General features: G+C 31.6%; 1 protein-coding gene across 3 annotated transcripts in view; it reads right to left on the bottom strand.

Moving 5' to 3' along the window:
- The window catches only part of LOC148599330 (cardioacceleratory peptide receptor-like), a 30596-nt gene extending 4638 nt beyond the window's left edge, over positions 1 to 25958 (bottom strand). For 2 of the 3 annotated variants that reach the window (XM_088559234.1, XM_088559235.1), the window contains exons 1-3: positions 24160 to 24411; positions 7663 to 7801; positions 5156 to 5262 (exon numbers count right to left, since the gene is read on the bottom strand). In XM_088559234.1, the coding sequence (XP_088415360.1) occupies positions 5156 to 5262; positions 7663 to 7801; positions 24160 to 24252 (339 nt within the window). In that variant the 5' untranslated portion in view covers positions 24253 to 24411. Of the gene's footprint in view, positions 1 to 5155; positions 5263 to 7662; positions 7802 to 24159; positions 24412 to 25791 lie in introns of those variants that run through there. The other variant, XM_088559237.1, reaches the window with a different exon arrangement.
- Positions 25959 to 26314: the final 356 nt, after the last annotated feature.

Raw genomic sequence — 26314 nt, 5'->3', positions numbered from 1 at the left:
AAGGATGCTGCTTGAACATAACATGTATGCTCAATCTAAAAATGTGCAACTTCATTTGTGCGTAGCAAATTTCGTATTTAGACATAGTCGAGAACCTGTAATCCATTAGCAGGAATAATGTTTTTTTTTTAGTTACAGTGTTTACATTTGTATTGCCTTTTCCACGAATATTGCGAAAAGAAAACAAAACTTATCATATGGTAGACAAGAACGAAAACGGATACAAAATTAATATTTAATACTGGGTATCGAAGTTTTAAGTATGAATAATCATATGGACACAATATAATGATGTATAATTGAATGTAACATCCGTTGAATAGGAATTCGGTGGTATATATTTTAGGCAATCATACACTGGTAATATACTTTGTAGCTTTCATTAAGTCAATGCTAACGACTATCGAAGCGACGACTTTTTGATATATCGCCGAGTCCATACAATGGCCAATGATGATTTGTAGCAGTATAAGCCATAAAAAGTTTAAGTTTGGTTTGGCCGATCAATCGGCTAATTTTCTTTTAACCGTGTTTGCATACAATGTCTTTCCAGTAGTTAATAAATATTTCGTTTCATTTTCAAACCGTGATAGTGCATGAAATTAACAACATAACACAATTATAGAGGATCATTTAATGCATATTTGGCAGATGTTTTTCTCATGTAATTCAGCTGGTGGGTCTATTCTCTGTCTTAAAATAAATTACACATTATTTTTCAGAAAATAAAAATTAGAATGCACATCAGGAGTAAAATGGTAAAGTAGACTCACTAAGCAGTTAGAAAGCACTGCATCAAACGTCTAGTGCCTCCACCAACTTAATTTCATTGACAACTTCTATTCAAATGACTCAATTCACTTGTGCATAGTATCAATGTAACCTAATTATGTCTCTCATCAGGAGAACTTCCGAACTCTTCTCTTCAACACGAAAATACAATTCACAAAATATGAGTTTTTTGATAAACTAAATTAGAATAATCCCAAGTTAAAAGAATTGTGCTTTACACAGTCGAAACGTGATTCAGTTCCATGCAAAAAAGAAGCACCATGCACAATTAAATTATCTATGTTTCAAATATACCAGAGTTTTATCAACCTGTGCAAATAATACATCTTCAGAAAGAACAGCAATGAAAAAAATATACATATATATACACTACAGATGCAACCAAGTAGAATATATATTGTGCATATATATTAAAAACAACTGTTATAAATCTTCATCTTTCACTGTCCATTTAAAGAGAAACGAAGTATACTAGCCACCAATTCACTATTCCGATTTTCAGATTTGTTTAAACAAAATCACAAAAAAATGTATTTAATATCACCAAGACCTGAATAAGTCACAATTGATATGGCATGCTTTAATACAGCGTTTGTTTATATATAGAATATATTAAGGTTGTGTGATAAGACTTTATTGAAAATTATTGAAATCAAACTGAAGAACAAACAAAGAGGCAAATAGAAAAGGAGACGAATGGATTGAGATACTTTTTTTTCAAAAGAGGGAAAGCTTTTATTCAATGATTGTAATACAATATAAAGACAAACGGAAAGCCAAATACGCTTTCGGGAAATATTTTTTACTTTAAAATCATTTTTTTTGCAGTGCCGGAAAACAACCCAAATTCACTAGTTTAATCATCAGTTAACACATTTAACACATTTGAAAACGTACACGGCAGATTATACGCAAAACCTTAAAATATTCACTAATCAGGATGGCGTTCAATCTGAATCATTTCTTATGTTTTTATTTTTTTTCTAATTTGATGAACACTAACGACGAAAATTTAAATAATTCAACAGGTTCAACTTAAGAGATATGTAATATAGAGAGTAATCAAGGTCATAGCGCTATTCAAAAGAATGTAATCCAGGGACAAAGACAAGGCATGGAAAACAGACATACACAACAAAGAACATACAGTAAATAAAATCATACATACAAAGTACCAAAAGCAAATGAACAACTCGAACTTTACTAAAAACTGGGAGCATTGATCAGGTGCACCGGAAGGGTAAGCGTCCTCTGCTTTTCTGAAAACATCCGTCGAGTTGCTCATCAAAAGTCAAGTCTGGGGTAGACAAACGAGGAAAGGAAAACTATGACCCATTGAATAAATCAGTCTTAATGGTGCTGATGGATACAACATAACGATGACGACCGTAGCAACATAACCCTGTTCCAGAAGCCTATGTGTTAGAGTTCTAGTGCGATACAAAAAGTCTGCATAGTTTCACAAGCTCTGGCATAACGTATGAGTTGTGATATGAACACTCCATACGCAGGTGCTGAAGGGATGTTGCCACAGATGAAAGGAAAGTTGACAATTCTGAATGAAAAGTCATCACGTTTGTCGTAAAGTTTGGTCAATAGTTTTCCTTTACCATCGATTTCTAAGTGTAGGTCAAGATATGAGGCTGACTTCACAGTGTCTGTAGTATTCTTCATCTTAAGTTCTTTTGGGTAGATGCGATGTATCATATCCCCATAATTAGGATTGTTTAAAGATAATACGTCATCTATATAGCGGAAACTGAGATTGAAGGATCTAGCCAAACGATATTTTTTCTTTCTGATCAGTTCAGCTATAAAGTCAGCCTCATAAGAGTGAAGGAATAGGTCAGCAAGTAAAGCCCGACCGTTTGTTGAAAAACACGTCCACCACACTGGACAAATATGTTGTCGATTAAAAATTCCAGCATTTTGTAAACATCTTCCTCTGTATATTTGGAAGATGATTTTGAATTATTTCTTACAAAGTATGAGGAATCTCTACCAAGAACTATATATTTGTATCTAGGTGTACCATCTTTTTTGGAAAAAAACAACGATGTTTAATGTTTTTAAATGGGGATTTTAACTGAGTATGGGGAATAGAAGTATACAGTGTTGAAAAATCATAGGTTTTAATGCTATTATGTTCAGATAATAATCTTGAATTAATTGTTTCCAAAAGATCTTTCGAATTTTTCAGGATCCACATTGAATTAATACCACTACGGGAGTAACAAGTGTCGTGGTAGGACTGTAGACCCTCTTTGACAGTTGTGAGTATAGAAGTTAAAAGTTTTGAAAGAGGGTTGGTGGTACATTTTGCAGATCCAGCTATGAAAGGTTGTTTGTATGGACTCTTGTGAAGTTTAGGAATCCAGTACATAGGCGGTAAATCACAATCATCGTCCTTGGTAGAGAGACCAAAAGAGGATAGCACAGATTTATGTTTTTTCACAATCTCTTCTTTGGAAAGAGTGGTAGCAGTGTAGGTCTTATCACTGCTATTATTTTCTACGTCTACCTCTGATAATGAACATTGGATATAAAACGTTTTGCAGACAAAAACAATGTTGTTTTGGGCTTTGTCTGCTGATACGACAACATATTTGTCATGTATAGTAGACAAGGTTTCCTGTACTTTTGATGTTGTTATTGCATCCGTAAGGTATTGCTATTCTGTGTATCAAGTACTCCTCTCTTTCCCTACGATAGTTTTTACTCAGAAAAACAGGGACTGTTCGTATGATGGTATTTTTTTTCTAAGATATTAGCATTAAACCGAAAGAAAATTTGACTTCAAAAGTAAATGCATTCAGATATATTTTGTTTCATGTGAGGTCTGAACATGCTGAAATAGTGTAGTATCTCATAATTTATTAAAAGATTTATGTGCGATTCAAAATTGAAGCAGCTGTCAATAAAATAAATTGAATTATTTTTTTCATGCAATTACACTTTATCGATTATCAAACAAGGTGCAATGCTTAGCGTTTAAGTGTCAGCGTATGTAAGAATCAGGCAAAGGTGAAAAATGACATAAAAAATCAACCCCTTTAAAAGTTTTATTTGACTTTTTGCACCATCAGATTGAGGAAATAAATACAAAATTGTTGACATTTGGTAACATTTGCTTTTTTGTCATTGAAATGCACTGAAAATTAATATTTCAAGGACAGAAAACTCTGTCGTAGACCTCATTCTTCTAACAATCTATGGAAGAATTTCTGAGCAAATCCAGTGATGCAGAGATTAAATAGTGGTCTTTTCAAACAAAAAAAAGTACCATTGAGAGAAATTGTATTATCCGATCGGTGGGCTTTTATATGCATGTTTTTATTGTGTTCCCATTTCGTCGTGCTTCTACAACACACTAACTCATATTGTTGCATTTATCAAAATTTTCGAATTAGTATAGATGATAGGTATTATCAAATAGATCATGTGATTGCTTGTTTGTAGATATATATAGTTTTAAAGACAAACATTAAAGCCTGTAACTTGCATTTTGTTGATGCGAAATTTCTAATAATTCTTGCATTTGTAAGTAATCTATGAACTATTTCAACTGATAACCATCTGCGTTGAAAACATTTAAAGAAAAACAAAAACTATGGTATAAATGAGTACTTAATGAACATAATCATTTTCAGAAGAGTTCAATCTATTCAAGGTTATCCTTAAGCTCCTTTGCAATTAACGGCAGTAACAGATCGCAGAAACAGAGGACAAAGGGCATTGAAGCGTGTTGTCAATAGGCATGTCAATTACATTACTGTAATAGCTCGTACAGAACTTCATTTGTGATACTTTAAACCTGCACGATACAAAAACTGATCGGGCTCATGTGATTAAAACGTTCGAATTAATACTCGTTTTTTTTTTAAATATCGATGGTAACTTAACAATAAAGATAGTTAAGCACATCAAAATCACGGGAAATCTTCCGAGTATAAATAAAGCGTGCAGATAAAAGATTTTTTAGTCCATGTCCCCTGTAATTTGTTTTTTATTACAAGATTAATTCAATAAATTCGATAAATCATTCCAGATGAACAAACTGGTAACATCAAACCTTTCATTTTACATGTATGTATATATTTTTGAATTATGCCAATATGTTTTGTTTCAATGGCCTTCATCATTCTCCATGACATGTCGATCATGGCGATGTCGATGTAGAGTTTTCAAATTGAAATGTTCACATTTAAATAAGTTGATTTCTAAATTGACACATGCATTTAATAGATGTTGTGTATTCTATAAATATTTATCACAGCAAAGAAATCATGTCGATTTGAAACAGCAATCAAACATGAATTATAACATTTAGTTCGAAAATGTGTTATATGTTAGTGCAACTTACTTTCCCATAATGCACCAGCTTACACACGTATGTTCCTGCAACCCATTCATAGTTAAACGCTACAGTAGCTATCTCTGTTGTCACATAAAAGAGGCCAACACTCAGATCTTAAAACAAAAAAATAACAGGCTTATCAAAGAAAAAACATGTTGATATGCATCATTTAAAAGCGACGTCTTAACAATATTATTTTGTTTTCGAGTCTCTTTTTCATTTGCGTCATGACTTGAACTCTTTTTCAGATGCAGTTATATTGTGCTCAAATTGGCGACTTAAAATTTGAAAACATCCAAACAATACCGCATTCATTAAGAGAAGCGAAAGTTGACGGAATGCTTTAAATATAATAATACATTAGAAAAAGAAAGTTCATATGAAATGAAATATATATAAGGGCACGTGATTATTGAATGATAATCTCTATAAGTAAAGTTATTTTAATCAGATAACAAAACGGTTAAAACTAAATAAGATGTTAGGTTTTCAAAAACCTCTCTGCAATCTAATGCACTAGTATAGTTATATTACATTTGAAACCAAAATACTATAAAACTGCCTACAGATTGACACCAAAACATGCAATTCCTTTATCATCGGTCTCAATTGCTGCCATTCGTGATAAATCGGAATAATTGTAAAATCTAATCCAGTTTTGATATGGAATTTATTTGCTAATACATTTTCCAATATACAGGAATATATTTTATATATTTTATGCTTCATTTGTTCTAAATCAAACATCCAGTCGGCATTTAGTGAAAAACAAACGAATAATTTATTCATGTAACATATTTACTTCATTTCTAAACCAATTTATATTCTTATTTTCGATTTATTATTTGCTAAACGCATGATTAAAGAAAATCTGAAATGAAGAGTTGTATTATTTTTCTATTATAAAGACGAGCTGTTGATACGGATCGTTTTGTCACAGGATTTTTTTTCCGACGCAGTCGTTATAGTTTCGCTTCGTACCCTTTGACTTTAAAACTGCCTACAAACACTATTCCATTGAAACACAAGTCACATGACTGCAATTCTGTTTTCCGATTGGCCAAATACTAAAAACTTAGTGGCGTTCAACAAAAAAAAAAGTAATAAGAAAATTAAATAACTGTATCTAAAATTAAAATTGCGTGCTATGTGTTGCTTCATTAATAAAATTTAGAAAATTTAAAAAAAAGGAAAAAATACACTGCGTTGGCTTTCATTATAGATATTTTTTTTTTTTTTTTTTTTTTTTTTTTTATGTTTCATTAGCGATAATAATCGAGATTGTTCAGACATACTGTATGTCACTTTAGAGGGAGCAATTTATGTACGTAGCACCAGGTACACCTACTATAATCATTATGCCAGCTTTAAGCATAAATCGGTTAATGTATCAGAAAGTGTTGAAGTTAATATCAAGGAATATGTTTGGTTTTCCCATTAATAATGGCAAATACCTGATCAAATACCATATGCAGTTCACTTGGTTATATACATTGAGATTAAAACGCTTTATCTAAATATGGGTCTGCCAGGAATCTCAATTTCGAATGAAAATCATCCAATTATGTTGAGGAACAACAGATAATGGCCAGTCAAAGGATCAAGTAAACTTATGAGTATTATCTGAAATTTACTATGGTACTTGTTGTGCTGTTTATGACGTGTTTGTTTTGAAATTTTTTTGCAAACATTTGGAAAATGCAACGGTAATATAAACTCTCTAACGGAACATAATTGACTAAGTTCGTGATATTTCTATTTTGCAGAATATGTCATTGGTCTTTTGAAAAAAAATTATTACATCATGACTGCATTAGATAAAGGGTATGAGATAAGGTTTTGACATTTATTTAAAATGTGCATTTCCTGTTGCACTTTTATTCTAAATTGTTTTTGAAAGATTGAATGTATAGATCTGGTATTTTCAAAGTGTAATGTTAAGCTTTCTATCTGGAAAATGCATGATATTCAAATACGACACGTGGATTTCATTTTTTTCCAACAAAACATGCATTGTCTGTGTTTGCAAATGTACCAATATGATTCAGCTTCCACATGCTATCGATGTCTTCCTTTTCATTCAGTTACACTAGAATCGTATATTCCTTATAACTCTTATTAGAGCAAATAAAACAAAATCAGTGTTTCATTTTTTTCTGACTTTCTTGACCAGACTTTGTTTCCCTGAGTGATAAATGAAGTTATATGTAATTGTTATGATTTTAAAAATATTGTGTCATTTGTGACATAAATAATGGAGTCAATACGCTACGTATACAATATTTTAACATTTTGATTACAATGAACAATGGTGTAGAACTACATACATTCGAATTATGCTTTCTTTATTTTTTTCCGAAAAAAAAGGTGTTAATCTGCTATGTGTCTTGTCTTATGGGCTACAATCAATCGTTTTTTTTTAACACAAAATATAAAACGAAACAGGTAAGGATCCTTTACACTAAAATGTTTTTCTAACAAATGAAGCAAAATAAAAATTATTATAAATATACCTGCAATTGCTAAATGCATAATAAAGAAATTCATCCTGGTCTTTCTGCCCTGTCCTGAAACTGCGATCGCGGTCAGAACACACAAGTTTCCAAAGACAATTAGTAAAAAAAGGAATATATAACCAGCTAGTAACGGCGCCTGAAAATAGATTAAAATATAATTATAATTTATTAGTGGAGTCCGAGTTGGTTGCTCATTTGCTTTTGTTACTTTGTATGTACGATTTACGTTACTTTCCGTTCTTTGTCGGTATGTCTGTTTTCCATGTCTGGTCTTTGTCCCTGGATTATATTCTTTTGATTATTGCTATAACCTTGGTTTCCTTCATTACTTATTTAACTTCTTTAGTAATTATAATTGACTGGAAAAATACTGGAAAGATATTTTTAATTTCTAAATACTTTACTTTTGTTAATTTGTATGTATGATTTTAGTTACTTTATGTTCTTTGTTGTGTATGTCTGTCTTTCATGTCTGGTCTTTGTCCCTGGATTTTATTCTTTTGATTACCGCTATAACCTTGGTTCCCTTGATTACTTTTAAATGATATCGGATAATAGAATGGTTAAATATCTTTAATAATCATCAGTTCAGTGTCTGAGACATTTTTTTAATAAAAATGGCCGATTAACATGGCAAGCCAAACTCAATCTCTGAAGTGTATTATTTTATATTTAATATTGGCCTATTAGATCCACTTCATTACCGGTACTTATTGAACTCCTATACAAACGTGATTTGTTTCTAGGAGTGCATTCTCAGACACAATTGTATGGCCAACGACTTAAATGGTTTATCCAATTATACAATAATAACAAAAACCTGTCATCTTGTCAAACTCTGATTTGTTCTAACAACACTGAAAGTAATTTCGTTTGTGTCTGAACCAGTATTAATGTCCCATCTGTCAAGTCCTATTATTATTAAGGTAATGAATTGTCGCTTTTCAAATTGTACTTGATCGGGAATAAATTTCTGAGTGTAATTTTGCAACAGTGTACTTAATTGTCTTGTGTGTCGTTATATCTTTACTGTTGTATGTGTCTCATTCTCACTTGAAGTTCCGGAAATAACAAAATCAGATTGTTGTTGCTATAAATGTTTTTTCGAGTGGATTTGTTACGATCGTGCATTCATTCTGTTCTTAATTCGTTATTAATTATGGATACAATATTTTAAGTAATGCTTTTTTTATTACTAAATAATTTTGGAAAATCTATGATTATATTATTACAATTAATTTATTAAAATATATATAAAACAACAAATTGCTTCATAATTCATTTCATGGTACCTGATATATAACCAACTAAATGGATAAGTATGTAAGAGACTTTTGGTCGTCATCAAATTATAGAAGCACCAACAAGGATTACAGAAATTTATATAAAAATATGGTCGACGCAGTATTTTTTTTTTCTTTCTTTTACTTATAATTTTCTACATTTCATTCAAGAGATATATATACACACATGACACACAATTTTCGATTAATTTTGTTTTCGTACGCCACTAAGTTATCAGTATTTAGCCAATTAGAAAACAGAATTGCTACCAGGTGACTTGCGTTTCCATGGAAGAGCATAAAAACAGAAACTGTACCGACAGAAAAATAAAAGATAATAGAAATCATTTTTTCAGTCATATAACATATAGACTTTTCATAAAATTAAAACGCAAAAAAAAATGATCAAACGAAATAAGCAACCTGAGTGGTATAATGATGACGCAATATATGCCAGAAAAATGAATATCATATTCTGGACTTGTAGACAGAACATAGATTCTGGAGAAATAGTGTTTTGCATTTAATTGAAGAGTAGAAGAAAATATACGGTGATAACATGGTTATAAATTCAAAAGATCTTAAATGTCTATGGAAGTGTATTAACAGTATAAATCCATCAAATCATGTGGGACCATATGAACTGACTGTCAAAGAAGGTATTAGGACAACTGAAGTAAATGTCATAACTAATTCAGTGATTGTCTTCACATAATCTGTTCAAAACCTTAGAGATGCAAGTCCTAATACCACATTAAAATCAGTTACATTGTTAAAGTTAAAAAAGTTACGTGCAGGAAAAAAATAGTGAATGAAAAATATCGCTCATCCCATACAGGTACTGTATAACAGTCGCTAATTAATTTCAATACGTAACAGAATGTTGGTTTTTACTTAAAACATTTTTTTTCTTTTTTTTGCGGATTTGGAGTGACATACATGGTAAAGCTGAATGTACAATTTGTAATATTTCTTCAAATCATTTTCCTCAAGGAGATAATTGACCACATTCTAATTTATGTTTTTATTTTCTTTTTTGATGACTACACCTTTTAAGGGGATTAACTTAATTTCTTTTCTGTCATCAAGCAATTTATCAGAACAATGAATTTGAGTAATTGTGTTTGTGTCCGTTACTGTTTTATCATTCATTTAATCAAGTTCATTCAATTTATATGATAGTGTCATTTACGGAGATGGTCTTTCCTGTTTTCAAAACAGTTTTGTCAGTCGATATATCATGACTACAGAAACCCCTGATAAGTAGTATTCTCACGAAACAAAAGGAAAATTGGGGTCAAATACATTATCTTTACACAAGTTTTCTGTAGATGAGTAATGAGTTCAAGCCGGACTCCCGCAAATTATATATACGAAATAGTAACCTAGGGAACAAAGATTCTAGCGGAAACCGAAAGAATCTAAACAAGGGACAACGACCAGTCATGAAAAACAGACACACACAACAATAAAAACAACAAACAAAAACAAAAAAAAAAACAAAAAAAAAAAAACTACTCGAAAGTAAATGAGTTACCCGATCTCCACTAAAAACTGGGAGCATAGAACATGTGCACCGGTAAGGTTAGCGTCCTAGCTTTTCTAGAGTTGCTCCACGGTTAGCGAGAGAGGAGAGAAAAACCATGACACGCTGCAAAAGTTAGTTATTATAGTGCAGAGTGTATACTGTGCCAAGCGATTAAATCATACGTACATGTATACATTACTTGTCTAATCTGCATTTTGAAATATACCGGTATGTCATACAGTTCATGATGCATACTTCAAAATATTTTAAATGATTTCTCGTAAATGTTTTCCTATTTTTATTTTTTTTTTGTTTTCTAACAGACATAAGAACCGCTATCTTGTACCTGTATAAATATTGTCTAATATCAAAGTCAAAATAAAAGAAAGTTCCTGTACAGGTTTCTCTTCATATGTTCTGAGGCAAAATTGACAGCAAAATATAATTCTCATGTTCGTTCATCTAACAATTGCGCCTTAATTTTTCAATTCAAAAGTATTTTCATCTGCTAAAACGTTTATTCATTATCTGGAAAATCAGTTCCAAATAACATAGTCCGGATTCACGAAATTTCTTTTTTCCAGTACCTAAACAGAATATATTAAATGAAACCGCAATATTTACGTTCCTGAAGTACGACATTCAATTCGTACGATTAACAAACACGGTACACGATCGTGTCGATAATAATCGTATTATGAATATCTTGTATTAATCAATGTCTTATTGTCTTCATTTACTCTAATGACAAAGAAAGTAAAACCCATCTTACTTAATAAAATATGTACTTAAATACAAAATCATGAGTCGTGATAGCAAGAATAAATGATAATTGGAAATTGGATTTACTGAAAACAATATAAAATGAAGAAGAGTCGTCGTAGTGTAATTAAATAACAGTGTTCTGCAAAGAGTTACAACGCGACCTTAATACGTGAATATTGGATAAAACACATAACGGGCAAGTCTTTGATAACATCATTAAGATATAAAATCGAAGGATTCTTGATAGAGAACATAAAACATATTGCATTATATGATGTGTATCAATCTAGCATTTTTTTCTGTTATTTTTATAAAGTATGTATTTGCAGCAAAAAAAAAAAAACACAAAAAAATGTACGAGACGTTTGAGAGTCAAAATAAAACACCTGAAAACTGATGTAACATCTCATGAATGGTATAATTTATTCATTCTATAATCCCGTTTAAAACCCATAAAATTTCTATAGTTATATATTTTTCTAAAAAACAAAACACATTACATTCGAAAAAAAAAATTAAAAAGAATGAATTCTGCCACAGAAGATGTGTTTTTAAGAACGTATTATTTTATAGTATATATTGCATTGCTTCGGTTCGTGTCAAATTTACTCCGTAAAGACGGTCACTTGTTTTTTTTACAGGACATCGTTGTTTTGTCTTGTGTATATTGGGGAACCTTGCGGAAAATTAAATATTACTAAGAGCCGCAGATCTTAAAGCAGTTCTCCTTATTATAAGTTTTCTTTTGTATTTTATTCATTTTTTGTGCAAGCACAGAAAGCATATTGTCAATTACATGCTCTTTTTTGTTATCCTGAATTAAGGTTTGCCAAGAAAGGATATAGTTTAAGTAATCAAATTATATTTAACGTTGTTATGTTGATTTATAGCTGATATCTCAACCAACGGCAAAATGCGAACATCTTATCACACACGATATGCTTTTGCAATGAAAGTTCAAACAATCACATCATTAATGCATATATCGCTCCCGAAATACGAAATTTCCCTATCAAAGACAACAACAACGATTCCTGTATTTTTCCTGGGTGTGGCAGTATGATAATGTATTACCAAATCATTTAATATTATCACGATCAAATTTACAATACGAGTAGGCCCTTTAGCAATAAATTGATATGACTGCTCTCGACCAGATACAATGCAAATTTGTTTATTAGATACAATTGAATTAACAATTTCGTAAAAGTCCGCCATTGACCAATTCATCCATTTAACAAACAGGACTAATTCAATTGTTATCTTTCTTAATTAGCGTGGATGTGATTATTATTCATACATATATTTTAAATTAGTAAATTAATAAATAAATAAATTTACCATCATCTCTACTTTTAAGCAATACATTTCGGGCTGTAGATAACGTAAAAAAAGAAACAAACAAAATTATCAACAGGAAATAATGCTACATGAATGTATCATGAAGTATCTAAATTACAAAAGTAACTTATAACCTTGATTACTCTTCAAAGCCATCACGATTCAAATCGAGAGATTTTCTCGCCCTTATAATTGTGCATGCAGATGATTTCCTTGTGTAACATAATTACATGTGACTGGCATTTAAATGGTTTTGGTATGATCAAGCTTTAACTCTCCTTGTTTGTTAAAGAGTAATACATGAAATCAAGGTTATAGCGGAAGTCAAAAGAATGTAATCCAGGGACAAAGAACAGACATTGAAAACAGACATACACAATAAAGAACATAAATTAACTAAAATCGTACATACAAAGTAACAAAAGCAAATGAGCAACTCGGACTCCACTAACAACTGGAAGCATGGACCATGTTCACCGGTAGGGTAAGCGTACTCTGCTAAGTAACAAAGCACTTTTATATTAATCGAACCACAGTACTTGAATTAAAGTGTTGTTAAATAAACAATGTTCAATGATTAAGAAATCATTATAAGCTTAAGTATTATTGGGAACGGTTCAGTTTAGAACATGTTAATGATAAAATAACAATCATTCAGAGCAACATTCGCTTAAAGTATTCATGCTATGCATTAGACTATTGAGCATGTTTACATTATGTGCCGAATCTAAAGTACAAATAACCGTATGATGATACATGTTTAATCATTCCTTCTCTGAAACCAATATCATTGTTTTTATCTACAAATAAAGCTTCTAAGATACTCTGCATGACCAACCTATCCTTACAGAACGTAAATGTCAAATACTTTCATTTTATACATTATCAGAACTATCAATAATCAAATAAAATTTCTTCAAATTTCAAAAGTGTTTCACGATGTCCGTTTTTGTTCTTTGCATATCAAGCAAGTAATCGATTTTGTTGTGAATTTCAGTTTGGTTCTAATTTCAGAGGGATTGAAATATTTGCGTGATTTAAGATCTAGAAGTCTAAATAAAGATATTTATTTTAACAGAGTACTGTTTCGTCTTCAAGCCGAAACTTACTATACAGTATGATTTGCCATCAATTTAATATACTTTCCAAATTGCAGATAAAATTATTCTGGATGTTTTTCACCCTATTGTAAAGACATTAGTCTAACTGTAAATGAACTTTACCAATACCCTAACATTAACACTTTACTTAAGCTTCATTACTATCTTTATAAAGACTAGTAGAAGTGCACGTGACGTAATGTCAAAACTAGGGAAAACTAACTCCAAATTAAACAATAGCGTATCCAAGGGGAAGTGCCCGGTGGTAAGACCCACCCATTTTGCTCTGAGTCTTTTTAATTAATTTCATCGATGCAAAACTGAAACGGAAATTTGTATGACATTTCCCTGTGAAATCCAGTTCTTTTAAAAATCCATGGATCTTTCAATATTGAAACAAAGCTTACTAGTATCATAAATTAGACGATGTTAACAAACAAAAAAAAAAAAAAAAGAAAGAAAGAGAGAGGAAAAAAAACAACAACCCTAAGCAATGGGATACTTCGAACACGCCAATATCATTCACATGGCCTGAACATATGAGACTATCTACATACACAATGTAGCGAACCGGATTGAAATATTACACATAAAACCTAAACGTCACACAATAATCCGAAGTACTAGAATAAATTTTCCCATAAAAAAGTGATCAGATACTCCGGAAGGGTAAGCATGTCCTGTTCCACAAACGGCACCTCGCCATATTGCTAATGCATTTTGTGTTCTTAACTACTTTATACTTTATAATGCTAAACGTTTAACTGATCTTCATTTTTAATATTATTTGGTAGGGTCATTTTAAAATGCGTTCAATTAAGTAAGATTAAAAGGGCGGATGGGTTCAATAAGTTAATGTATATGCATTGCATAGCGACAGCTTTGTAATTGAGCAATGATTTTTCCTTTTAAATATTTGTTCATCCGACGTGTAATCGTACACAATTTGGAAAATCTAAAGAAAGAAAATGTAGGTATTACCCACCTGTAAACTTATCATATTGTCATATTGCCCTTTCAAAACACAAGTGTTTAACTTTACATGATATAAGATTTGGTTTTGATGAACTTGGCTTTTTTGTACTCAAATAACACCTGACTTGGTTGATAATGCACCGTTATGCTGTAGGATCATTGATCTCCTCACCGATGGGAATATGCAAGACTTTATCAAACTTCTTTAAAGTTCAAACAATCACTTCCGAACTGTGCACGTACTTTCCGAAATTCGTCACTTCTGACAGAACGAATTTGTGCATGTTTAAGGTAGATCATACCGAATACGCAGAACATATTTTTCTGTCATCTAGCAAAATTATATCGACATATATAATTAATACATATAAACAGATATATAGAAAACATGCAAGCTTTCAAGCTACCTACATATTGTATCTGAATCAGAACAACTGTTACAAAACCTATAGTAACACGCAATGATAAATCACATTTACTTTCACAAAAAAATATTCGAGAGCAAATTAATGGAGGAGAAAATTATCAATTTTAATTCTTAAAGCATGAGTTGTATTTTTGATTTATATACGGCAGCTGTATTGTCAACCTCACTTGAATTATAGTGCCGAACACAACAGGTTTAAACAACTTTAACAATTACTTCAGTCACGAGATTGAACGACTTAAACTAATACTATGTAAAAATAATTTATTTACGGGACAGTTATACAGAGCGGGATGGCCTTTTACAAATCAAACCCAAAATCGAATAATATAATTTGCAACGTTACCATGACAATTGTATCCCTTGAGATCAGCGGACTCAGCTGTTACATGTCGACTGATACTGTTCTTCTAGAATTGGTCTATATTTCTATTTAATCAGTTATATGCTCAATCAATTGAGCTTGTGTTCTTCGAATGAATTTCTAACAGGTATAACCACACTTTAACATGACAAAGAAAACAAAAACATGTTACAAAGATTATTTAACGGACCGAGGATTCGATCAATAATCAAAAGTAAATAGTCCGTGGATAAAGCCTGAATAAGGAAATATATCTAACATATCAATCACAAATTTAAGAAATAATCTGGTCCAAAGAATAGTACAAGATTTTTATGATAAAACTGTTCTTTATGAAATTCAATTACCATACATTTTCAAGGGCAATGACGCTCAGTCAATTATTTTTTTGAGGCTAGTAATTTAATGATGAAAATATTATTCATAACCTCTCCTTTGATATACAAACTTAAACGAGAGATAAATCTATCGCAATATTTTGTCTTAAGTATATAAACCATAAATACAGCATTGGTGTCATGATATTTAACAATGCCTGATAAACGAAATGGCAGAGTGGTTCTGTAGATAAGGAGAAATTTAAATAATAATCATCTTATTTTTGCAAAATTAGGTTACATATCATAATGAAAAATAGCATTTGTACTAAATAATGTGTCGTGAAGCGGCTAATTCACAAATAGATGGTTTCTGATTTAAGAAAAAGGTCGGCTTATACCAGCTTACAAAATTTTGACGCTGCTGACACAGCAAGATAATTCCAAGCACTCAAAGTGAATGGCTATATTTGTCCATAGTTTGAAGTTAACCATGTTTTATTTCAATATATAGCATACAAAAAAAAAAAAAAAATAAAAAAAAAAAATAAAAATAAAAAAAACAAATTCAGGTTCAACAAACCTATCAATTGATAACAAAATGATGGTAACCCTGAAATTTGATGATCATATTAGTTCAATCTGAAGAATCAGTCAGTTTTTCCTAACTTTTGCTTCGAATTTATGTCATTCATCTTTCCGAACCATCGATGATGTTAATATTTTTTTAGTGTTAATGTTATAATAAAATGCGGGAACCTTTTCCCACTATTTTTTCCACCATGCATTACAACTTCTAATAAAAAATTAGTTTGATAGACTGAATGACCATAATATTATCACGAGTGCCGGAAAAAAGCCTAGATTTGACGAGTGTGCGGAACGTGTTCCGCGCACGAGTTCCACGAAAATCTACAAATGTACTTGGCACGAGTGATAATATTTTGGGTATTCACGATAAAAAAATTATTATCCTATTTATTATTATTATCGTCATAATTTTTCGATAATTTCAACATAATCTTTTAATTTTGAGATTGGCGGACTGATATCAAAGTTGTGACGTTTTGGCTGAAGAAAGTCCAAGAGTGAAATTACCGAATTTACCTCACAGTGTGAACTATAGAAATTTATTACACTGGGAACACTGTTATCTATATGATAAAGTGATATACCAACTTCTTTGCAAGCAACATATACAACTGTGTTGAATATTTCTGGAGATTATTTTTCATGACGTTTACACATTTTAGCTTGATTCGTAGACAGAGAGGTACTTATATTATAATATGACGATAAATCGTTTATCTGGCGATTGAAAAAAATCAACAGTTTTAACCAAATTACCGTTGAATTTCATATTTAATTGAAAGAATTCTTTGTGTATGATATGCTCTGTGATGGAGAAAGTGGAATGGGGGTTGCAAATACACGCTCATACTACAATATGATAAAAATGTGACTTTCTTGTAACAAAAACCCTGTGATCGTGACAACTTTGTTTTGTCAATTATATTATTGTTATAGGAAAAAATCACATGGTGCCAAATGCTTTCATGGTCGATGTTATTAGCAAAAACTGTTGTTTGGTCAAGGAGGACTTGTTCGAAGCGCAAATTCCTAATTACTTCTGACAATTAGCTGCGTGGATACTTTTTTGTCACTGATAGATACAGAGAGCAAAAATACGATAAAGCACATTTTATCACATGTATAAGTGATTTCGTTATAAAACTGGTTCAATATATCACGTTTTGTAGTTTTATTTCTAATTCTTTCCGCCATATATGTTTATTCCCTTAAAGTTATTTTTTTTTTAAATTCGTTTTTAGTTTACTTAGTTGCTGAAAATCATCCTCATTGTAAGGGAAAATGCAATACGTCTTTGTAACATAAAACTAATCTACTGAAAAGCATATTTTACCTTAGATAATGCTAATGCTCACGATAGGAATCATTCAATAGTTTTTTTTTAAGAAAAAAAAAATTGATATATCTTTACCTTATGATCATGGGAATCTATGAGTAAGTATTTTTTGCAGATCTCACGCAAGCAGCAAACACGTTACTTGTGACAGGAGACAAAACATCATACGCAGGAGACAACACTCAAAGTATCAGCAAGGTTATATTTAGTCGATATTGATTGTAAAAATATAGAATCTACTTCATGTGTAATCGAAAGTATTTTTTTAAAGAAAAGTGTCCTGCCAAATATTATAAAACGGTTTCACCAATTTAATCATAACGTACATTATTTCTAGGGAAACATACACTAGAATAACTATTCAAAAGTTTAATGAGTGCTACTCAAGATTAAGTATGTAATGAATCATATCAAGCAAGATGTTTAACAAAACGATACTTATAACATCAAATTATAATACGAAAGAATCAGACACTAGTTATTGAGAGTCCAAGAATTAGAATGAACTATTGATTAGTATCATGACATTACCATCAAGAACAGAAATGAAATGATGAAAAATAATTGAATGAGGAAGACACAGTAATGGGGTTGTCGATCACATTATAAACTTCCGCATTTTTTTAATATACAACTAAATTAGATCATTGAGAGTATGTCCATGGAAAAGGGTGTCAGGACACACACACACATATTTTGTAAAAAAAATGGGTGTTGTCTTATACTTTACTGAAAAAATTGATATTACATAAATTACATAGAAAGCATTCCACTAATTGAAATAAAGGGATACACATACATATGATCTACAATATGATCATGTAAAATTTTATTAAAAATTGTATCAGAGTTTATTCATATAATGATTGTTCACCTACACCTTTCGACTTCCTACCAATCCTTAACTCTAAGACGATACTGTTATACTCTAGAATCACTGTATCATACCTATTTAAAGTAATATGAGAAACCATTCACAAAAGTATCAACTGAGGTCAAATACAAATGCTGATTTAAAATAAAATGTTCTTAGAGACATGAGATCATTGAGGTAAACAGCTTCTAGTGTTTTTTGTTTTGTTTTTGTTTTTTTGTTTTTTTGTTTTTTTTTAATTATTATAATATTATTATAATTGCATCCGATGACGTCATGAAATAAATATTTGTCTCATGTTACCATTGTAGGAAGTACTTATAAAGCGAATCTTCCTTTAAGCTGCGCTGTAAATAACAACTTTAATAAATATTCACCGTTACTTCCGTAACTGATAAAAACAAAAATATGTAATTGACTCATATAAGAATGATACAAACGTCACGCATATCAGCACGTGCAAAACATACCGAAAAAAACAGTGTTCGGGTTTTCTTCACCTTCCATATGTTCTGTTGTAAAACTCAAAATTTATAATAAAAGATAATTACTTGTAATTTTCGAAAGTTTACTTCATCTATACAAATACTATAAGGAAAAGTAATGAAGGGAACCAAGGATCTAGCGGAAATTCAAATGCAGGCGGATACACCGTAACGATCCACAGTTGATGATTGTCCATAAAATTTTTGCAGTGATACCTGCAACATAACCCTGTTTCAGAAGCCGAATTGTAAGAAATCTAACGCGATATAAAAAGTCTGTGTTGTTACAGCAAGCAAGGGTTGTGAAATGAAACTCCATACGCAGGAGCTGAAAGGATGTTGCCACAGATTCAATTTTGAATGAAAATTCATCACGTTTGTCGTAAAGTTTGGTCAATAGTTTTCCCTTACCATTCATCTGTTAGAGCAGATGTAGTATCCTTTATCTCAAATTATTTTGGGTAGATGCGGTGTATCAAATCCAAGAAACAAGAATTGTTTGAAGATAAAACGTCATCTTTATTGCGGAATCTAAAGTATTTAGCAAAATGATATATTTTCTATCGGATCAGCTATAAAGGTTTATGAGTAAATAAAGGAGAATTGATTATAAACATAAAATGTCTCAGTTTTTTAGCGTATAAAGGTAATTGAAATACGAACTTTTTTTTCAATTCAATTTGATACATATACAGAACGGATTAGCCAAAAAACTCAGACGCATGTTGTATTTACAAATATGGCGCGTAAGTAATAGCACTTGAAGGAAAGCGTATAAACAGTCGTTGCATCGTAGATAAGCCTAAAGGTTATGCAAACTTCCTATGCTAGGAATGACCTAACGAACATGAATCATTTATGATATTCTTTACCGACTTTAACAACTTTCATCAGTCATTATTTCATAATAACGTGACTAATTTCACATCGTCAACGGATTCATTCGGCAGAGAAAAACATTGTACTTAACCACAGTCTTTAGCAAGATTCTTTTGTCATTTTTAGCATAATGATTTTAATATTGTGACTAGCGATTTGATACTTCAGTTTCTGACGTTTTGGAGGGAGGAAATATATTTCATAGGCTAGGTTTTGTTTTCATGTACAGGGAACATTCCAATCGATCAATCACTGCTATCTAAAACATGTTTAAGTCATTCTGCAACAAGTATCATAAACTGTATAACTTATAACCTTAAAACATGGGTGACAACTAATATGACAAATATAAATGCCGTTTAAAAGTGTTCTATAACAATAAGATACAGGATACACAATAATCGTCTTGGGACTTACTTTGTAATGTTTTAGAAAGTTCAAAGAATAGTTTCTTCAAGTGAATTCCACAAACAGTTTGATCGTATAACGATCAATAGGCTACGGCTAATTAAGATAAAATTTCAAATGCATTGTTTAGCTTGGCTTTTTGTCAAGCAGTACACATTCCGAATCATAATAGTGGTTCCATATATTAATCAATCACGTGTGTGATGTTAGAATCCTGAAATATGTTGTGTTTGTAAAGAAAAGGCTTCGTAAAAATGTTATAGCCTTGTTATATATGAATCAATATGTAATGATAATTTTAACGATATTTAACTCAGTGAAAAAAAAGAGAGAAACCTAGATGATCTTTGATATATTAATATACAATAAAAAAAAATATGCTTGATTACTCAGTTGAAGGCCAGCAAAGATGAAATTGTAGGATTTTTATTGATTTTCTTTGAGGGAAAATCGTTAAGTTGTCTTATCCAAAATCATGACCGTGCCTTTCCTTTTGTGGTAGTTCGTTGACTTTAGAGATCAATAAAAGCCTTGTTTGTATAAAAAAAATGAAATTAACTGCGGTCAGTTTTTCATAGTACTGACTAATAATTGAAATGTTTTGTTCGTGTAGCTCCTATGACCATTCAGTCGTTTATGAAAGGATACAATATTTTATTTGTGTTGGAGGAAGGCACTGTACTGGATTGGTTAAAATACATATTAAAAATACTTCTAACAATATCAGTCAAAATAATAAAGATTGTAACATTTGTCTTTACCGGAGCTTGCCGAAACTATGCAGACTTTTTGAATTGCGCTAGAATTCTAACATATATGCTTCTGGAACAGGGTTATGTTGCGACAAGATTGAAATCATCACTACAGAAGTTTCATGGTCGTCACCATGCACTCGTGGATCGTTATGGTGTATCCATCTGCGCCATGAAAACTGATCTGTTTAACGTCTCATAGTTTTCCTCTTTCGTTTACCCCGGACTTGACTTTTTATGTGCAACTCGGCGGATGTTTGTAGAAACGCAAAGGACGCTTACCCTACCGGTGCACCTGGTCCATGCTCTCCCAGTTTTTAGAGGAGTCCGAGTTGCTCATTAGCTTTTGTTGCTTTGTGTGTATGATGTTGTTTGATTTGTGTTCTATGTTGTATGTGTCTGTTTTCCATGTCTGGTTTTAGTCCTTGGATTCCTCTTGGTTACTCTTTCCACCCATCAGCGTATGACTACCCATCGCAACATATAGCATTCAAGCATGACACAAAGGGATCGTCTGTTGTGCGCGATTATAAGTAGTCAGCATGCATTAAATAAATTCTCACACCTATATTTCTAAGTTAAAATGTATGATTGTGTTATGGTGACTTTAATTTCTATATCATTAAATATACACATTGTGCAAAGGATATTTTGAGAAAAGAAATCCTCGTGATTTTGTATAGAGATAAAACCAAACTTCTGAGAAGTGTCTTTATTATCGAGACCATTATTTCAAGAGTTGTTACTTCATATTATACTATAAAGTGATTTTGTTGCAATTAATTGGTATATTGAGTACTAGTAGTAAACACATTCTGTAAAATATACTATGTTTTAAGCAGAATCATATGAATCTCTCCTTTGTCTGTCCTGTTTGAATAAAGATTACCTTTCTTTTAATTTCATTAAGTAGCAGTCCATGTAAGAATTATACAAAATAAGTGATTCATGCACAAAAAAGGCCCGTTTTCTGCAATAGCAAGAGAAAAACGAACGACTGGCACCGTATACGTATGGTAAATCCGACCAAACTAAATAGTGTAAACATCGACCTGTAATTGTTGATAACTTCAATCATATCTTGCTTATTTCACTCAACCTTTTGAACAGTATGTAAAACTTTCATATACAGTACTCAGTACTTTTTGAAATGTCACATTTTCGCCATTTTAATACGAACACCCGCCACGAATGCCATTACAACACCAACAATTGGAAAAGAGAAAAAAAGACATATGATTTGATGTTAAAACTTTACTGTACCTCATGAAGCATGATTTTTTAATTCTTTTTTTTCTAAATAATATCGTATCTGCCGTTGCTGTAACGGAAAATCCCGCTAGGTACAAACCGGAATCTCAAATCTTCGAGTGTATGATTGTATCCCTTATTGCGGGTAGAAATTGGAAAATCAATTGGAAAAATAGTACGGGTAACACAATTAATCTCATTCGATTTGTACTTGATATCTTTGGAATAATATGAAAGTTGGTACAAGTAATAGCCTAAATTTACACTGTTTTCACAAGTAGTTGTATGGACAATTATATACTATATAAAAGACTAAGAAGGTGAAATGACTGATGTTTACAATATGATGATTTGGTGCAAATATCACAAAAAAAAAGATAGAGTACATATTTTTTTTTCGATTCAAACTACATTTATTGATATACTTTGTAAATGAGTAATTAAGGGAACCAAGGTTAAAGGGTAATCAAAAGAATGTATTACAGGGACAAAGACCAGACATGGAGAACAGACATACACAACAAAGAACATTCAGTAACTAAAATCATACATACAAAGTAACAAAAGTAAATGAGCAACTCGGACTCGTTTGTCTACCCAGGACTTGACTTTTTATGTGCAACTCAGCGGGTGTTTCTAGAAAAGCAGAGGACGCTTACCCTACCGGTGCACCTGGTCCATGCTCCCAGTTTCTAGTGGAGCCCGAGTTGCTCATTTACTTTTGTTACTTTGCATGTATGTTTTTTAGTTACTTCATGTTCTTTGATGTGTATGTCTGTTTTCCATGTCTGGTCTTTGTCCCTGGATTACATTCTTTTGATTACCACTATAACCTTGGTTCCCTTGATTACTCTTTCAGATCTGCAGGTTTTAGAAAATCATGCATTGGTTTCCCACAGAAATCTACCAAATGAAGCCAAATCAAAAACGATAATTTTTGTTTTGTGCAAATTTCATGTACAATCTAAATAATTTTTATCTCAAAAGCGCAACAACCAAACAAGAAACGAAGACTAGTTATGTGATCAGTACCTATTTCTGAACAAGCAATTAAACAGAATTCGGTGGGTTTTTGACATGCATGAATAACCTTTTGTCTAATTTCAGGAAGGCTGCTACTTAAATAAGATCCGGTCCCTTATGTTTACGTCCCAACACGTCGAGAAATGTCGACAAACCGCTATTCCCTATTATGACATAAAACTAATACACAGATAAGGCTTAAAACCGCGGGAACATGCGAGAATGAGCTCACCGGTTTGAGTCGAATTCGTATATCGAAGTTGTTGTCAAGTCAGAGCACTGTTATTGTCTTTATAATGCACCAAATTTTAAACGAAATATGAAGTTTTAAGTAAGGAAAACACAGTTTGTAACCTATGTTTTTTATACTAACAATTGAATAATGTCATAAAATTCTTCATTAATCAACGGTGTTGCTGTACTTTCTTTATTGAAATTATGGAAGTATGGAAACAAAAACTGATTTCTTTAAACTGACGAGAAAAATAAAATTTGTCGGTACCGATTCAGAATAGGTATACATTCAAGTAAGTGTTAAATATGCTATATCTTTATTAAATGAAAACTGCATATCCGATTTTCTCCAACAACAGTCATTGAAGAATTAATGTATTTGCAGTGTTTAGAATTAAAATCAAGATATTTGTGCTATGAGTTTCTCAATGAAATCAGGTTCGCACATAAAGTCAAGTGATTTCTCTGAATTCAAATGTTTACATGAATGCCTTGATCAATCTTTTTTATTGATATTATCAAACAAAATATCCCAATAATATTTCGAAAAGTAATTCTTACCTTATAGAAATAAAAGCTAGAAACACTATGAAGACTTGTATTGTTATCGGGCCATTCCGTATGATGCATTATTTCCAAAGTGATATTTTCCATTTCAAAACCAATTTGAATTTGTATTGTTGCAAATTACGCTTCTGCCTGTGTACTGCTATTTGCGTAGAGCAAACTGTTTCATATTTATTGCAACACTGTTCAAAATGTTATAAAGTAAAATCACATAGAACAACAGAATCAGTGTCTACGCCTATACGGTATTCCGATAAACGTTCATCCGATAAAAATAAATTACAAAAGCCTCTGAATAGGATCGACAGTGTGTGCAATGTAATATAATTGGAAAGTTCAATTATTTATGTCACTTTATGTGCGGCCTCTTTAATCACCTTCAAGTATTATCATTAGCGTTAATATGACCTAAAAAGGTAAACTGTAATTAAAACCTAAGTCAACTGAGCCAATTTGCCTGTTCTTATTTGCTAACGTGTCTCTAAAACGAGGCAATATATCAATTTCAAGTTAAAACAGCATCGAATATTAGGGAAGATGAGAAAAATACAAATAGATCATGATTACCGAAAGGAAACTCACAGTAGGGGAACAATATCATGCTTTATGTATAGTAACATCCATCGAGCTTTATTAATATTCAATTTCATATGTAGTACAGTAGTTGTATGGGGTAAACTTTAAACATTATATGGTATATAGGATATGGGGAACATGGGGAGGGTGAAGAAAAAAAGAATGGGGAGATTGAGCAGGAGCGATTAAGATTAGGAATGGGATGGATAATGTAGGATTCTGGATGGGGTGAATTCGGAAACCGGCTTTAAATAGTTATTTGTTTTTAACAAAAATATAAAAAAAAAGAAAGAAATAATAATAAAAAATAATAATAATGTTATATTTTAATTGTTTTTGTCCTACTAGTGTTACTACTATATAAATTTTAATTTTTTTTCTATGGACATTTGGGAATTGTATGTTTGTTGTATTGGGATGGACAAAAATGATAATGGGAATTTTAGGTTTATACTATTCGAAAGCTATTTTGAAATATATAAATACTTTGTTTGTCTATTTTCAGAGCAGTAAGATGGTCTCCTTCAAGAAAAAAATACTTTACTATCTGCAAAGTATGTATATTTTACCCCAATTTTATGAAGATCAGCCTTTTTATATTCCCAGACCAGAAAAAAAAAGGGTTTTACAATGTACCATGTAAACAAAAAATTGACATTTTTCTTATCAACAGAGCAACATTTACTTTTTTATAAGATGGTATTGTAATAGATAAAATAACTAAATTCTTCAATTTGTTGCTTTGTTTCGGTTTGACTTTATTAATATTAACAATGTCTGCCAGGCATTTCCTCTTCAAATAAGTAGTTGTATTATATGCACAGCTGTTTCTTTGCTTGCCCCATTACCAATTTGTTTGTCCAAGAATAGGAAACAGGTGCCCGTCTACCACAAATTGATCATTGTAAGTAATGTCTCTATTATTGCAAATGAAGTTTCATTTTATGTTTACAAATAGGTTAATTTACATAAACTATACTCGGCGTCACATAAATAACATACTGTTAAAATTTGAATAAAAATATTTTCTACGACTTTATTGACACCTACCGTCGTTTAAATTGTCTTAAATGACTTGCTCATTTGTTTAGCCAAACGGCTTCTCCCTAAACAAGTCGCTTATTAGCTTAAATCATGCGTAACAAATCCTTACGGGAAAATCCCATACTAATATCCGCCATGTTGGTTTCTACGGGACGATTTGTTTACAAACGAAGTCCGTAAGTTCCCGTCGAACTCCGGTGACAATCGTCTGCTTGATCACCTTCTCGGTATTGTACGTTGTTCGCGTAAAATAAATCCGAGATATCCGAAATAACGCCGAAGTGCATTCTGGGTTCTTCGGTTTTTGGACAAACCATTTAAACGTAAACAACATCTCCTAGCAACCCGATCACTGTAAACATGGCCGACTTTTTACAATGTAAATATTGGCACCTAAAATTAAAATCTGACCGTAATTTAACGATTCAATGTTTAGGGAGAAGCCGTTTGGCTAAACGAATGAGCAAGTCATTTAAGACAATTTAAACGAAGGTAGGTGTCAATAAAGTAGTAGAAAATATTTTTATTC

This window comes from Perna viridis, chromosome 13, assembly GCF_037379345.1.
Source record: "Perna viridis isolate PV_CMFRI_1.1 ecotype Kerala chromosome 13, ASM3737934v1, whole genome shotgun sequence".
Lineage (NCBI taxonomy): Eukaryota > Metazoa > Mollusca > Bivalvia > Mytilida > Mytilidae > Perna > Perna viridis.
Note: the sequence above shows the minus strand (reverse complement) of the source record. Positions and strands in the feature narration are given on the sequence as shown.